Raw genomic sequence first — 17,009 nt, 5'->3', positions numbered from 1 at the left:
ATCTCTTCCAACATTTATCATTTTTCTTTACTTTCATATTATCCAATCTGTTAGATTTGAGGCAGTACCTTAGAGTTTTTAAAATTTGCATTTCTCTAGAACATTTTTTCATGTGATTATTTTAATAGCTTTGATTATCTTCAGCTGAAAACCATTTGTTCCTATTCTTTTGACTGTTTGTCAATTGGAAATTGACTTGTGCTCTTATAAATTTTACTCAGTTCTCTATACATTCCAGAAATAAGGCCTTTATCTGAGAAATTTGCTATGAATTTTCCCCCCAGTTTGTTGTTTCCCTTCTAATCTTGGTTACCTTAGTTTTGTTTGTACAAAAAGCCTTTTAATTTTATATCAAAATTATTCATTTTATAGATTTTAATGTTCTCTAACTCTTGCTTGCTAATAAATTCTTCCTTCTTCATAGATCTGAAAGGTAAACTATTCTTCTAATTTACTTATGGTATCACCCTTTATGTCTAAATCAGATACTCATTTTAACCTTATCTTGGATATAGAATGTGAGATATGGGTCTATACCTAGTTTCTGCTTTACTGTTTTCCAGTTTTCCCAGCAGTTTTTGTCAAATAGTTTTTATTCCCAGAGCTAGGATCTTTGGGTTTACCAAATACTAGATTGCTGTGGTCATTTACCCTTGTATATTGTACATTTAATCTATTCCATTGGTTCACCATTTTATTTCTTTAGCCAGTACCAGATTGTTTTGATGATTACTGCTTTATAGTACAGTTTGAGATATAGTACTGCTAGGCCACCTTCCTTCACATTTTTTTTTTCATTAAATTCCCTTGATATTCCTGACATTTTGTTATTCCAGATGAATTTTGATGTTTTTTCTAGTTCTATAAAATAATTTTTGGTAATTTGTTTGGTATGATAGTGAATAAATAAATTAATTTAAGTAGAATTGTTGGCCTACTCGTGAGCAATTAATATTTTTCTAGTTATTTAGTTCTATTTGTATGAAAAGTATTCTGTGTTCGCATAATTCCTGTGTTTGTCTTGTTAAGGAGACTCCCAATTATTTTATATAGTCTAGAGTTATTTTAAATAAAATTTCTCTGTTACTCACTAATTCTCTTGCATCACTAATGTTGATGGATCTGTGAACTAGTCCAACTATTATGAAGAACAATTTGGAATTATGCTCCAAAAACTATTGAACTGCGTACCTTTGGACTCTAGCAATTCCCTACTAGATTTGTACCTCATAATAATCAGAAAAGAAGGAAAGGGGCCCATATGTACAAAAATTTTATAGCAGCTCTTTTTATGGTGGCAAAAAATTGCAAACTGAGGGCATGCAAATGACTAAACAAGTTATGGTATATGAATATGATAGAAACTTTTATGCTATAAGAAATGATGGAGGTGATGGTTTCAGAAAATCTTGGAAAGACTTGAATCAACTGATGCAAAATGAAGTGAGTAGAACCAAGACTTCATACATAGTAACAGCTCTGTTTTAACAACAATCAGTGGCGAAAGGCAGAGTAACACAATGACCAATCACAGGTCCAAAGGACTCATGATAATATGTATTCACCTTGACATAGAGAGCTGATAGAATCACAGTGGAGACTGAAGCATATGTTCTCTTTCTTTTCTTTCTTTTTTTTTTTTTTTTTGGATGTGGCTAATGCCGGAATTTATTTTGCATAACTATTTGTAATAGTTTGTGTTTTTCTTGTCTTCTCAGTGGGTGGAGAAAGGGGCAAGGGGAGTAATATTTTGCAACTGAAAACAAAATAAAATTGAATTAAAAAATTAATAAAGGCAAAAAAAGGAAGAAAACCAGACCTTTTTTTAGGGACCTCTTTGAAGTTGAATTTTTAAAGTTCTTTTTTGGTTCTTTTATTGTCTAGTTTTTATTATATCACTATGTACTTGCTTCATATCTGATTTTGACAATATTGATATTTATGGGAAATGGAACAGATAGAAGGAAGTGAAATAGTGGATAGAGAACTAACCTCAGAGCCTTCAAGATCTCAGTTCATGTCCTGTGTCTGACATATATTGGCTCTGACTCAGAGAAAGTCACTTTATCTCTCAGGCAGCTCTAAGAAGATTTTAGGTTGATACAAGCTGCCAATCTGCATTGGTAAAGGGGTATACTAATTAGGGAACTCCCTACCTATCCCTCTCCTAATATTTTCATGTTAATACAATTTAGCTAAAAGAATTAGAAGGTTTAAAACACATTTAAGAAAATATCTCTTTATGTAATGGTTACACTCCTTTCTCCCATCATTTACCAATAGAAACTAGATGGGTGTATGTTGCTCTCCCACCTCCCTTAGAACTCTCTTGACTACCTTTTTCTTACTGTATTCCTAGAGCCATTATCAGCTCCAGCTATGTCCCGGTGCAGACTGCCCCATGGTTATCCAGGTACAGGAGCCCAGGGCTCGACGAGTACAGTGCAATCGATGCAACGAGGTTTTCTGGTAAGATGTGCATTCCTGGGTCTTCTTAACCCATCTCCAGATCCTTTCCCTTCCCTGAATCTTACGGTTTTCATTCTTTTCTAATAATGGACAGGAGGATTCTTAGTTTTTAATAAACAATTGTTTTATTTTATTTTTAATATTTTATTTTTTTAGAAAAATTTTCCATGATTACATGATTCTTGTTTTTACTTTCCCCTTCACACACACCCCCCCCAATATCCAACGCGCATTTCCACTGGTTTTAACATGTGTGATCAATCAAGACTTATTTACATATTGTTGATAGTTGCATTGGTGTGGTTGTTTCGAGTCTACATCTCCCAACCATGTCCACCTCAACCCATGTGTTCAAGCAGTTCTTTTTCTTCTGTGTTTCCACTCCTGCAGTTCTTCCTCTGAATATGGGTAGCGTTCTTTTCCATAAATCCCTCAGAATTGTCCTAGGTCATTGCATTGCTGCTAGTACAGAAGTCCATTACATTCGATTTTACTACAGTGTATCAGCCTCTGTATACAATGTTCTCCTGGTTCTGCTCCTTTCACTCTGCATCAATTCCTGGAGGTCTTTCCAGTTCACATGGAATTCCTCCAGTTCATTATTCCTTTGAGCACAATAGTATTCCATCACCAACAGATGGCACAATTTGTTCAGCCATTCCCCAATAGAAAGGCATCCCTTCGTTTTCCAGGTTTTTGCCACCACAAAAAGCGCAGCTATAAATATTTTCGTACAAGTCTGTTTATGATCTCTTTGGGGTACAAACCCAGCAATGGTATGGCTGGATCGAAGGGCAGGCAGTCTTTGAGAGCTCTTTGGGCATAGTTCCAAATTGCCATCCAGAATGGTTGGATCAGTTCACAACTCCACCAGCAATGCATTAATGTCCCAATAGCTCCTTGTATATTTGAGTAATTAGACCTCTGTCAGAATTTTTTGTTATAAAGATTTTTTTCCAATTTGTTGTTTCCCTTCTGGTTTTGGTTGCATTGTTTTTGTTTGTACAAAAGCTTTTTAATTTAACATAATCAAAATTATTTATTTTACATTTTGTAATTTTTTCTAGCTCTTGCTTGGTTTTAGAATTTTCCCTTTCCCATAGATCTGACAGGTACACTATTCTATGTTCATCTAATTTTCTTATAGTTTCCTTCTTATTCAAGTCATTCACCCATTCTGAATTTGTCTTGGTGTAGGGTGTGAGCTGTTGATCTAAGCCTAATCTCTCCCATATTGTTTTCCAATTTTCCCAACAGTTTTTGTCAAATCGTGGATTTTTGTCCCAAAAGTTGGGTTCTTTGGGTTTATCATAGACAGTCTTGTTGACATCACTTACCCCAAGTTTATTCCACTGATCCTCCTTTCTGTCTCTTAGCCAGTACCATATCGTTTTGGTGACCGCTGCTTTATAGTATAGTTTAATCTGGTACTACTAGGCCACCTTCCTTCACTTTTTTTTTCCATTATTTCCCTTAATATTCCCTTTTGTTCTTCCAAGTGAACTTTGTTATAGTTTTTTCTAATTCAGTAAAAAAGTTTTTTGGTAGTTTGATAGGAATGGCACTAAATAGGTAAATTAATTTGGGTAGAATGGTCATTTTTATTATGTTTATGATTGCTCATGGATAGGACGAGCTAACATAATAAAAATGACCATTCTACCCAAATTAATTTACCTATTTAGTGCCATACCTATCAAACTAACAAATTGGTTTTGATCTTTGCAGTATGTGCTAAACCCTAGGGAGTAGTTCATAAAGGCTATGGCAGAAGAGTGCTGCCACAGGGGACAGACTGTTAGTACAGGCCCAGTGATGGATTCTTATATGGATTTTATGTCTTATATAAAGACTTGTACTAAGCTCTTGCCTTTCTGAGCCTTAAGTCAGCTTCTTGAAATTTGGTAAGTAGAACTCTAGTAATAGTGTTTGGAAACAGGTTGTTTACTTTCAGATAATTTGCAAACTAATGTATTTGGAAAAAATCTAAATTCTTCATAGGTCTGTTCTTTGTATATTAGAAACAGTTCTTGGCTTTAAAAAAATGCACAGAAGGTATGTATGTTGGTTTTTTGTTTGTTTTTGTTTTGTTTTTAAGAAAAGGAAGAAAAAAACAAGCACAGTGCTTTTGAGCTATTTTGTGTCAGTTATGAAATCCCCATTTCCAAGATTTGGTACCCTGGGAATATTATTGATGGTAATAGCTTTACTATCACTTGCTACTTTCAACTTCAAAAAATTGCTGATGATTAGGCTTGTTGATTTTCCTGCAAGGATAACCACAACACCCTTTTTTCTTGAAAAGTTATATAGCTGTTACAAGAATGGAAGTTGGGACAAATCAAGGCTCTTGTTTTTATTTAATTTGGCAGGGGTGTAGGTGTGTGTGTGTGGGTGGGTGTGTTTGTGTTTGTGTTTGTATTATACTTTTTTAAAAATACCTTATCTCTTGTCTTAGAATTAATACCATATATTGTTTCCAAGGCAAAAGGAGTGGTAAGGGCTAGGCAACAGGGGTTAATTGGCTTGCCTGGGGCCACAAAGCTACAGAGGCCAAATTTGAATCCAAGACCCCCATATCTAGGTCTGACTTTCAGTTCTCTGAGCTACCTAGCTGCCTCCTGTATTTATGTTTACATTCATATCTATATATACCTTTATCTGTGGTGGAGAGTAGGAATGACTGGGATGGGTAATGTACCCTTGGAGAGGTTTTGAATTCCTTGGAATAGGGGATAGCTTCTATATGGCCTCCTTGTATAACTAAATTTATGTAGTGGGAGTTGGTACCCTTGGGCAAATAAAGCTAACTTGAGCATGAAATCTCTCTGAATTCCAGGTTTATATTTCTAAATCATTTTGGTATATTAATAATAATTCTTATTTAATTTGTCTCATTTAATTGCTTTTGCATTTTATCAAGATATTAGGTAGCTTATCCAAATAAATTATTGTATATCCTATAAAAAACAAACAGCTCAATCTACTTTTGTAATCGGTGTAAAATAGCCTGGAGAATAATTTTCCAGGTAGTAAATAATTTTGGGTTTTCCTCCTCTCTTTGTGATCTATCATGGTTACTACTGTTTACTGGTAGGGGAAGATTGATTTTAATGTACTCAACTTCCTTGTGGTTAAGATGAAGGTTTCGGAATCAATTTTTATTTCAGATACCTGTGCCAATATACTTTCTTTACTCATTACTATAATATAACTTTGCATGGTGTTTAAAATTATATGCATAGTTCTTTTTTCTTTCTTTAAACCCTTACTTCCTGTTTTAGTATTTTTTTTTTATCCTGGGACTCCATTCTAGGAGCATAGGGCCACAACCAGTAGGCAATGGGTCACACAGTCGCTCAGGGTCACCCATCTGGGAAGTGTCTGAGCCCGGGTTTTGAACCTAGGACCTTTCGTCTCTAGGCCTGGCTCTCAATCCACTGAGCTAGCCCAGCTGCCCCTACTTTAGGTTGCAGTTTCTTTAGCAGATGTAGTTTTTACAGGGTGGGGTTGCTAACCCCACGCCCAACCCTCCTCCTTTTTCATCCGGGCTAGGGACTGTCCTTGGCCCAGGAGTGGTAAGGGTGGGCAATAGGGGTCAAGTGACTTGCCCAAGGTCACACAGCTGGAAGTGTCCGAGGCCGGACTTGAACCTAGCACCTCCAGTCTCTAGGCCTGGCTCTCAATCCACTGAGCCACCCAGCTCATCTGCTAAAGAAACTGCAACCTAAAGTAGGGGCAGCTGGGCTAGCTCAGTGGATTGAGAGCCAGGCCTAGAGACGAAAGGACGGTTTTAGTATTAATTACTGTTAATTAAACAGAGTTGTGGCCAGGGCTAAGCAATTGGAGTTAAGTGACTTGACCAGGGTCATACATGTGGGAAGTGTCTCAGGCCAGATTTAAACCCAGGTCCTCCTGATTCCAGGAATAGGACCCTATCCACTGTGCTACTGCAAAGTTCTTTTTCTAGATTTTTAAATAATTCCTGAAGCCATAAAATGTCTGGACTAGAAGGCACCCTAAAGATCACCTAATGTGCCTAATCATTTTACTTTATTCTCTGTGCTTCTGTTATATGACATACATTCTTCTCCTGAGACCCTCATTCAAATATATGTTCAAAGATTCTTGTTCATAGTAAGAAATCAAAAAGAGCAAAAAGTCTTCATGAATCTAGTATGTATCAGGACATGTTTATTTTGGGTCTGAGAGGAAGAATTGGCTCAAAGATTGGAGTAATCTTGTAACTGAAGTGAACTACCCACAGTTGGACCACTGTTGAAAGATTTGCAAATGGCTAGCTCTAAAATGTTTTTTATTGTTATGACTGATTAATTCTGAGTTGTAAAGAAGGTTGAGATTAGGAGAGTTCGGATTAAGAGAGAATTCAAGAAATAGTTGAATTAATTATTGAATAAGCAAGGGTCTCAGAAGCCTTGTGAGACAAAACTATGCCTTCGGAAAAACTCAGACAAATCCTACCAATGTTGGTTAAAGGGAGATTGACAACTTGGTGCGCAAACTGAACTTGTTGAAATTTGAATGCCTTTCTTTTCTGATTTTTAAGTTTCAAGTGTCGTCAGATGTATCACGCCCCTACAGACTGCGCCACAATCCGGAAATGGCTCACAAAGTGTGCAGACGACTCTGAAACGGCAAACTACATTAGTGCTCACACTAAAGATGTAAGGACTGTTTAGACTACCAGCTCCCTGGGGATGCTTTTTATCTTGTCTCTCACCAACCTTACCATTGGTGACTATCAGAAAAGATCACCAGCTCCCTCCTTTTGTCTGTTATGTTACAGCTTTCATTTGGTATTCTGAGAAGAGAAGGGAACTTCTTTTGTCAGGTGTAATAAATAACATTCTTTACATGGTTGTGTTTTGGGATTCTCTTTGAGAGTTTGGGAATGGAGAGGTGGCAGTACAAGTGGTAAAACTGAGTGTGTTATACTTGTAAATGTGCCCTGAAGGTAATTCTCTCTTGGTAATGAAGAATTGGGTTTTAAGGTCCTCTCTCCTCAGACCAGCCAGTGCCTATAGATGTGGCCTTACAGTGTCAAGAAAGAAAACATTGGGGTGGGGGTGAGCTCCTAGTCAAAATGAAATGGCTACAGAAAAAGTTAGAATCCTCTTTACTATTTTTCTCCAAGACAATGCTGTAATTCCCAGGACCACTTGACAGAAGGTATAGATAGATACATAGTAAACTTGTATTATTGTCACTCTTTCAATGGATGGTCACTAACTCAGCGTCATTCATCTGTCCATGAGCTCATTTAAATGGTATAGACAAGTGAAATTTTTATTTGGAACTCAATAATTTAACTTATTTTAGATGGTAGACTGAGTTCTGTAATGATTTTCTTATAATGGGTTGCATTGATGGTCTGTTCTAGAAATCATTTTATATATTATTCATCCCATTGGACACTTCTGGAAGCAGGATTCTGAGGCAATTCTTACATTCCTGTGGGAACTGATTTTGCCTTTCTGCTGACTCAGTCCTTAATTTAATCTGAGCAGTTTAACTAACAGATTGCACAATTGCTGGAGATCAACTGGTGCTTGAGGGAGGGGGTCAGAGCCAAGAATACTAATCTAATTTCCTTGGAATTATTGTTCCAGAACCAGTGACCTCCTGTTGAGCCACTGAACCACCACGTTAAAGTGAGATTTTCCTCCCCTGAAGTCTTGCACATTAGCCACTGGGCATGGGTGCCAAGAGTTTTGTGTTATTTGTCTTAAAACCAGCATATGGTAGCGAATGAACCTAATGGAACGATTCTGTTTTCCCAGTGTCCCAAGTGCAATATCTGTATTGAGAAGAATGGAGGCTGCAATCACATGGTGAGCAAAAATGCTAATGATTCACTTATCACTGATAACGTAAAACCTTTTGGTCAATATGTATGTTAATCACTCCCCTTTCTTTCTCTTTCAGCAATGTTCTAAGTGTAAACATGGTAAGTCCTGGCTTTAGCTCACACTCTGGGCCCTGTGGCGGTGTCTGTTGTTTCTGGTATTTGTGTTTATTTTCATGTTTGCCAGTGTGAAGTGCTTTTTTATATGGAAATAAACTATGGAGTTATCAGTCACATGAGACCTTTTGAAAGAATTTTTGTGCAAAGCTGCTCTAAATTTAAGCTTTCACTGTTTTTATCCATGTGATCCTACACCAGTTTCTCTTTGTGGTGTCTGATTTTATTGGTTCTCTTTTCATGGGGCTCATCCATAATAGCTGGCAGGTATCTTCTCAGTGGTTTGTATCAGAAAAGTAGTGCCCATCACTGACTCCATTTTAGTTCTTTCTGTAAGTGATATATTGAAATGTGATGTAGTAGGAAAAAATCAGAGGACATGTGTTGAAATTCAGTGCCATTTTTCTGTGTGATTTTAGGCAAGTCACTCCCTTGTTCTGGGCCTCTACCTTCTCCTGTGTAAGATGAGGTTCATCTCAGCTCTCAAAATAACTCCAGGCCAGAAATTCATGTCAGGAGAAGGGGATGATACCTATTTGGTAGCAATGACTGTTCCTGACATCAGGGTCCTTCCTGTGACCTGTCACTATGAATCACATTATCATTGCAAAGATAGGATACTTTTGCCATCTTTTTACTTGAAAATTTATTTTTTTTTTTTAACTTTAGTTTGAACTTCCTCCCAGTTGAAGCCCACATTCTTCTCTCCATAATTGTTGCTGAATATCACTGATTTGTGAAAAAGTGTGACAAAATTGAAGTCCTGGAGTGTGACTTTGACAGTTTAAGTCACCTGTCTGGGTCTCATTTTATACATCAGTAAAATTCAGAAGTTAGGCTAGATTGCCTAGAAAATCATTTCCAAATCCTGTGATTTAAAGGCTCCAAGCTAGACATTTTGATGTCTCTTGCCCCAGATAATTTTTGCTTAATATTGAGCTTGCTTAATTTCTTTATAGCATTGATAAAAAAAATTTTTTTTTTTACTTAAAAGGGGATTGTTATATGTAACTTTCCAATTGGAAAATGATTATATCTACTCTCAAGAACAAGTTATGTAGAACATACTTTTTAATTTGCTCTTTTTCTTCCTGTCATCTCTAGCATCTTAGATGGAAGAGTAAAACTCCCTTTAGGAAATAAAGCCAAATGAATTTCTCACATGATGAGTTTTGTCCTTTCATTTCCCCCTTCAAAATGACAGGCTTTTTGTAATGTTTGTTGGGAAAGGGGAAGACAGCTATTTATTTTATTGGTGCTGTCTTAACCTGAAATTCATGGACTGAGAAATAACATTTCTAAGGGATTCTGCCCTTTCTATCTTGGTTCTTTTCCCAAATGGAAATAAATTCCAGATTATTCATGAAATTGCCCATTGGGTAACTTGTCCTTCTTAAAAATGCTCTTTCTTTCATCTCTCTTTTTTTGTCTTGTTTTCTACTTCAGAACTATCAATAGGTCATTCAGTCATTTAACACTTATTAAGCACCTATTATGTGCAGGCACTGCTAAAATATCTTGTTCTAGATGTGTTTTAGATGTCTTGATTATGTGTATGGAAAGGGAAAAAAAGGAGAATGATCTAATGGTTTCTATTGATGGGGTTTTATTAAGGTGATATCGAGGTAGCTCTCAGCCATTTCATGGTGAAAGAATGTGACGGTATGTAACAGGTCTTGTCTCTACTGTAAACACAGACATGTAGGCTCTTGGAGATTATTGTCTCCGTAGACAGCCTGTCCATAGCAGAAGTGAAGTATTTCTTTTACTGTTTTACTAACCCTCTGTACTAAGTGAATAATAAGGATGAGCAGAGAGACATTGTCTACCAAATAGAACCCCGAGGTGTACTGAATCTTCCCATTGGGAAATCTAACCTAAGCAGAGTGACTTTACCTTAACTTTGCTTCCCAAATCTTGGACCTTTGCCAAGGGTATTGTTGGAGGGGGTGGTTTCTTCGTTGCTGTGATTGACTTGTTCTTTGCTGTTCTGTGCAGATTTCTGCTGGATGTGTCTAGGAGACTGGAAGACCCATGGCAGCGAGTACTACGAGTGCAGTCGGTACAAAGAAAATCCTGATATTGTAAACCAGAGTCAGCAGGCCCAGGCGAGGGAGGCCCTTAAGAAGTACTTGTTCTACTTTGAGAGGGTAGGAGGCCTCTCACTGACCCAGAGTTTAGTTTCCTTTGATTTGCCAGCAATGGTTAAGCTGGATGCTGGCAGGACTGAAGAATTTATAGAGATGTGGGAACTTCTAGAATTTTAATTTGTGATGGAGAACTAGAACCAAACTGTTAGGGTTAATGTTGACTTTAGAAGACTCTTCCAAATTTCCTGGTCTCTGGTTTATAAGAGCAGCAAGCGTATCATATCTTATGGCCAGACATTGCCCTCTCTTGAGCTATAAATCCTGCTGCTCAAGTGGTATGATCTGGGAAGCACACGATGATAATTTACAGCAATACAGATCCTAGAGAACTTTACCCAGAAATATTTGGCATCAGCCAGGATGCTGATTTTCAGGAAACATAGTAGGAATACTAATAATATCTTATGCCATAATAATGTGTCTCCTTCCATCTTTATCTTTGATCTCTTATCTTTCTTGGCCATGGTTTTGAAAAAGTGTTGGGGAGTAAAATTGGAATTCATAATTGGCTGATAAATTGAATTGCACAAAAGGAAGGTCATCACTTGCCTTTGTAGTGAAAGTACTGTGGCATTTCAGTAGTTGAAAGAATACTGGATTTGTAGTTAGACCCTGGATCCCTCTTCCAGTTCTGCCACTTAGTCACTGTGTAATGTTGGGCATGTCACTGCATCTCTGGTCCACCATTTCCATTTCCATTTTATTAAGAGTTGGACTAAATAATCTCTTAAATTCCTTTTAGCTCTAATTTATGATTCTTATCTCACCAGACTCTAATCTCTAGTTGGTGGCATTCTAATAGCCCCTTTCTCTAGTCCAGACCCAAGAAAGTCATAGTAGCTGTGTACATTTAGGCAAATACTTAACCTTTCAGAGTCTAGATGATTCTAGGTCCCTTTCAGCTCTAAATCCTAAGCTCTTAAGACTTTCGTTTCCTCTTCAAAAAACTGGAGTGGGCCCACATAAGCTCTAAGGCTCCTTCTAGCTCCAGTGTTCCCTAAATACTTGCTTACAAACAAATTTTGTTTCTTCTTCATATATACCTACTTAAAATATGAAGTACTTTGTATATTGAACAAAAATTCATTGAGTACCTTCTATATATAATAGTCTGCTGCTCTTAGTATTTCCATAAAAATACTAAGCAATTGTCCTATGATGTAGTCCAGAAATTATTATTGTGTAGCAGTTAATACAAAATGATTATTTTCCCTCTCCTGAGGACTTTATACTGAATGGTCACATTTAGCAAGATTATTATTGTTCTTTTGAATGCCTCCCCAGCATAGAGTTTTAAATTGGGTATTTTGTAGAATTTTCTTGGTATTCTAGTACTGAACCTCTTTTCACTTAAGGGTGGAAGTCATTTTTTTCTAGTAGGTGAAAAATCGAAGTTCCCTTTATGTTTAATAAGTTAAGCCACATTGTTTTTCAGCAATACCTCTCCTTTTCACAAACACATAAAGCCCACACTGCTTCAGATATTGGAGCAGGAAAGGATATTCTTATTTCATTGTGGCAGTATCTTATTCCAACTATTTTGTTGGTTGCCACTATAGTGTTCCTTGCCTACTTTGACATTTATTTGCCCCTTTTCCCATAGTCCATCTGTTCTCCTCCCTTTCCCCCAAAAGTCCTCCATCCTCCTCTTCCCTCTATCCCTGCTACAGTGGGAAAATCACAATAAGAGCTTACAGCTAGAGGCACAGACGTACCAGCGAATTCATGAGAAGATCCAGGAAAGAGTGATGAACAATCTGGGGACCTGGATCGATTGGCAGTACCTGCAGAATGCTGCTAAGCTCCTAGCCAAGGTGAGGCTGCTGCTGCCCTGGCTGACAGCAGGTCTTGGTGCCAGGCAGCAGAAGGAAAGAACTCTGCATTAAAGCTTCCTGGAGAGACTAAAATTTTTGTTAGCCTCCTAAAATGCCCAGATCCTCCCACATAAAATAGCCATTAATAGATAATATAGGGGGCAGCTGGGTACTCAGTGGATTGAGAGCCAGGCCTAGAGACGGGAGGTCCTGGGTTCAAATCTGACCTCGGACACTTCCCAGCTGTGTGTCCCTGGGCAAGTCACTTGACCCCCATTGCCCACCCTTACCACTCTTCCACCTAGGAGACAATACACAGAAGTTAAGGGTTTAAAAATGTAAAATATACATATATACATATATAGATAAATAGATAATATACAACATTCAGAAAATGCTCTACAAAAATAATATGTTTGTTAAATTGAATTATATCTCTGCCTTCAATAAGCTTAAGATATTTAAGGAGACAAAATGTACATAAAATAACTTGAGAGCTTATATTCCCCATAGCTGTCCATCATTAAATAAATTAGGAGACAGGACATAATGTAGTATTAAATTGTATGATACAAACTCTTTAAGTACTATAGTAGGAAGGGAATTTGAGGCACACTCAACCCCTATCTTAAAACTCTCCATTCCCATTTTTTTCCCTAGGTACCTCATGACTATTTGGAGCTATATTGTATTACTGAGATTGGTCCATCTTGATATTATGCAGTATAGAAGCACTTTGTTTGCATTTTGAATTTCCCAAAATATTTTCCCCTCCTTTGAACTAAATTCTCCATTGCCTCATTGAGGTATGAAGGAGATTCTGGGTTTTCAAATGTTTTGTCAGAATGTAACCTTGTAACAGGCCCTGCCAAGCTAGAAAGAATTTGGGTTCCAACCTGGTAATGATCTGTGTATCTGCCATCCAAGGGTCAACTAGGAACTGGAGAGTATCTTTACCATCTATAGGGCTAACTCCAAAGTTGGCAGTGACCTCTTAAACCTCAATGTGAAGACTGCTTTAGGTGAAGGGTTATGACCCTACACTACTGGTGGAACTTGTGGTACCAAGGAAATTTATTCTGTTTTGTTTTGTTTTGTTTTTTATTAAAAAAAATTTATTTGACCTGATTTCTTTAAGACTTTGTGCCTGATGATCCAAACTAATTTTTATCAGTTGTTTAAAGACTAGAGAACTAGAATAGGAAATCAAACAGATCAAAAGTGCTCGTGTAGACTTATCTTTTTAAAAAACAAACTTTTTTATTACAGTGTCGTTATACCCTGCAGTACACGTATCCATATGCATACTACATGGAGTCTGGACCTAGGAAGAAGCTGGTAAGGGGATTTTGCTCATTTTTTATTCTAGTCAGTACAAACTCATTTCTCTCCATGTTTTCTGGAGAAGATTCCATATTAATATATAATTGGCTCTTGAGTAATTTAGAAGAAAAATATATATAAATAATATAATTAACTGATTAATTTGCTGTGTTTGATTTTTTTTTTTTTACTTTATATTTTACCCAGAAAAACTCCTTGGGATTTGATTGAGTCCTATTTATGAATCAGTAATACTTCTAGTAATGCACTGAACCTACTAAGCTCCGTGAAGAGTTTGAGTCTCTGGCCAGGAGGAACCTTAAGCTTCCTGATTAGTTAGGACTTATGTTAAAATAGGACACCTGATTGACATTGCCCTAAATCACAGCTGCTTCTCAACTCCTTTTCCCAGCAACTGTTTCTCTTATCATTTGAGGTAAATTAGTACATCCCACAAGGCTCCTTGCAGATCCTTGTCTTTCTCTCCCATGTGCACACAGTATTGTTGGTGGTTGGTCCCTTATCTCAATTCTGGGAAAGATTGGCTGAGCAGGGACCACCTGTTGAGCTATATTATCCTTGATTGATGACTTCCAGAGCTGCTTCCTTTTTGGGTGAACCTACTCACAGAAGACTTTCCTAGACTAGACTTGAAGAGCCTCAGTTGAATTGGGAAAGACAACAGTGTATCCTTATTTTAACTGATTTATAGACGAGGAAGAAGAATAACAGTAGAAACTTAGATGATTGTGACAAATAGTCCTGATGGCATAGCACAAACTTCCTCTCACTGAGATAGGAACATTCAAGCTTATTTTTGAAGAACTTCTATTATTCTGAGTAACAGACTTCAAATCTTTCTTGCATTTTTCTGCTACTTTTATACTTAGAAGTTGCACATATATTTGTACATGTGTGTGTATGTTTTATAGAAGTATGAAGGAAAACTTGGAACATTGCAGATAAAATTTTTGGACTTCAAAAATATTAATATATTTATTTGGACTGATTGGTAAACTTCTTAATAACATTGGGCTCTAAAGTACATGTTGTGTCTTATTATATTTTCTACTCACTCAGATCCTTGTTCTAGATTTTCTTTCCTATTCAACCTTTTGTGTCGTTGCTATAGTTTGAGTATCAGCAGGCCCAGCTGGAGGCAGAAATTGAGAACCTTTCATGGAAGGTGGAGCGAGCAGATAGCTATGACAGAGGGGTAAGTAACTCTTCTTCTATTGAGTGCCCTGATCTCATTGGGAGTAGAAATCCAATAAGAGGTAGCACCAATACTAGAGGAGACCACCAGAATCTAATTTAGAAAGTGGGCTTACTTGAAAGATAAAAAGTTCAGAGTAGTGCTTTGCAAATAGAGGATGGCTACAGTGAGAAAGATGTAGGCATTGTAGTGATCTGCAAGCCTTCATGAGTCCACACCATGACATGGGCACCTGAAAACTAACCTAACCAGAAGTCTCCCTCAAGAGAAGCATGTTGTCCAGTAAAGCCCTTGGCCCTAGAGCAAGGGGTCCATTCAGGGCACCACTCTGGAGGAAAGATTGGACAATTTGTCTTTCAGGGGAGACATGGATAATATAGCTCCTTGTGGCCAAAAATAATCTTGTATTTCCTTTTGTATTATATCTAGTCATTCACAGAATGAATCAGTGGCTTTTAAATTTTTGTTGCATTGAATGTTTAACCTAGAGAAGAGGAAACTCAGAGAGGATTCTACACAGGGGCCCTTCGAATATTTGTCCTGATTTGATTTGAGATATTTGAAGGGCCCCCATATAGAATCTCTTTTTTGCTTATGTTTGGTTTCAGAATACAGAATTAGGAGGAAGTGGGTAGCCGTTGCAGCAGCAAATTTTGACTCAGTATAAAGAACTTCTTATAATTAGAATTGTTCTGAATTCTGAATGCAGGTTTTTTTTCTACTTTATTTTGTTTTGCTTTTGCATCATGGCTCATATGGAGATTATGATTTTTGAGTGATTTTGCTTATATAATGGTATCATTCACCTATTCAGTGGGTAAGGGAAGTGCTAGAGGAGGGAGAAAATTTGGAACTGAAATTTTTTTAAGAGATTTTTTTTAGATTAAATAAAAAGAACTCTCCAACAGTAAAAATAGCTACTGCAAGTCACTTGACCCCCATTGCCTAGCCCTTACCACTCTTCTGCCTTCGAACCAATGTACAGTATTGATTCTAAAACGGAAGATAAGGGTTTTTAAAAAAAAGCTACTATAGGACGGAGGGTCTCCCAGAACTGATGGTCTTCAAACAGATACTGGATGGATGGCAGTTTGGCTCTAGGATGTTAAAAAGGGTGTGTTTTGTCCTCAGCTGACATCTGGGGTCCTTTTTAGTGCCATGACCTTAATTCTGTCTCAGGGAAAGAAACACAAAAACTGGTTTGATCTTATTTTTCAGGACTTGGAGAATCAGATGCACATAGCTGAGCAGCGGAGAAGGACCCTGCTGAAAGATTTCCATGACACATAAGACAGTCCACAGAAGGCTACAGGGTGAGAGGGGAGAGAGGACTGAGAAACAAAGGCAGTCAGCAGCGCCATTGCATGGAATGGGCACTGCCTCTGGAGAGCACAGACCAAGGACAACGCCCCAGCCCCTGCAAGCTCTCCCATTTTAGTCACTTTCAGTTTTCTTCTCATCTTTCTGCTTTTGTTTGTGCCAGGGTAGAAGCCATATTGAATTGGCATCTTTATGAGACTTTTTAAATTCCCCCTGGATGGTTATTGGGAGGGAGGGAAAGTTTTTCTGAATGGCTGTTAATAGTATTAGATCATTACAACTTCTGTAATTTTCAAAGGTTGTAAAATTATACAAAACAAAACAAAACAAACAAAAAAAAAACCCCTAGAATAACACAGAACCCTTTAAAAAAAAATAAATTGGCATTGGAGTGTTTTTTTCCTTTAGCTGTTCTGCTTAGAAAGAAAGTCACATTTGCTCCCCACCCACATCATTTTTGTGCTGAGCTTTATAAAATGCCACATTGGCCTTCTTAGGGTTGCCTGCCCTTTTCCTGCTCAGATATGCTTGGCAGCAGCTATGATTGCCCAGAGAAGAGAACAGCCAACCTCTTGCAGGAGTGAGCCTAGGATCATTATAAGCTGGGTCACGTCAGCTGTCCTTCTTCCTACACTAGCTGCTGGGGGAATCTCACCAAATTCTGAATCCAAAATGCAGAAGGGCCAGGTTGAAGTGTATTCATTGCCCTGAATCCTGAGATAGTTGACCAAATT

At 37.6% G+C, this 17,009-nt stretch overlaps 1 protein-coding gene across 2 annotated transcripts in view; it reads left to right on the top strand.

The window, feature by feature from the left end:
* Nucleotides 1-16,707, top strand: part of ARIH2 (ariadne RBR E3 ubiquitin protein ligase 2) — a 67,724-nt gene extending 51,017 nt beyond the window's left edge. For both annotated transcript variants that reach the window (XM_044680034.1, XM_044680108.1), the window contains 9 exons: nt 2,360-2,469; nt 7,037-7,154; nt 8,271-8,321; nt 8,416-8,437; nt 10,451-10,602; nt 12,273-12,416; nt 13,686-13,754; nt 14,872-14,955; nt 16,174-16,707. In XM_044680034.1, coding sequence (XP_044535969.1) covers nt 2,360-2,469; nt 7,037-7,154; nt 8,271-8,321; nt 8,416-8,437; nt 10,451-10,602; nt 12,273-12,416; nt 13,686-13,754; nt 14,872-14,955; nt 16,174-16,245 — 822 coding nt within the window. In that variant the 3' untranslated portion in view covers nt 16,246-16,707. The remainder of the gene's footprint in view (nt 1-2,359; nt 2,470-7,036; nt 7,155-8,270; nt 8,322-8,415; nt 8,438-10,450; nt 10,603-12,272; nt 12,417-13,685; nt 13,755-14,871; nt 14,956-16,173) is intronic.
* Nucleotides 16,708-17,009: the final 302 nt, after the last annotated feature.

Source organism: Gracilinanus agilis, chromosome 1, assembly GCF_016433145.1.
Source record: "Gracilinanus agilis isolate LMUSP501 chromosome 1, AgileGrace, whole genome shotgun sequence".
In the NCBI taxonomy this organism is placed as follows: Eukaryota; Metazoa; Chordata; class Mammalia; order Didelphimorphia; family Didelphidae; genus Gracilinanus; species Gracilinanus agilis.
This window is presented reverse-complemented; position numbering and strand designations above follow the sequence as displayed.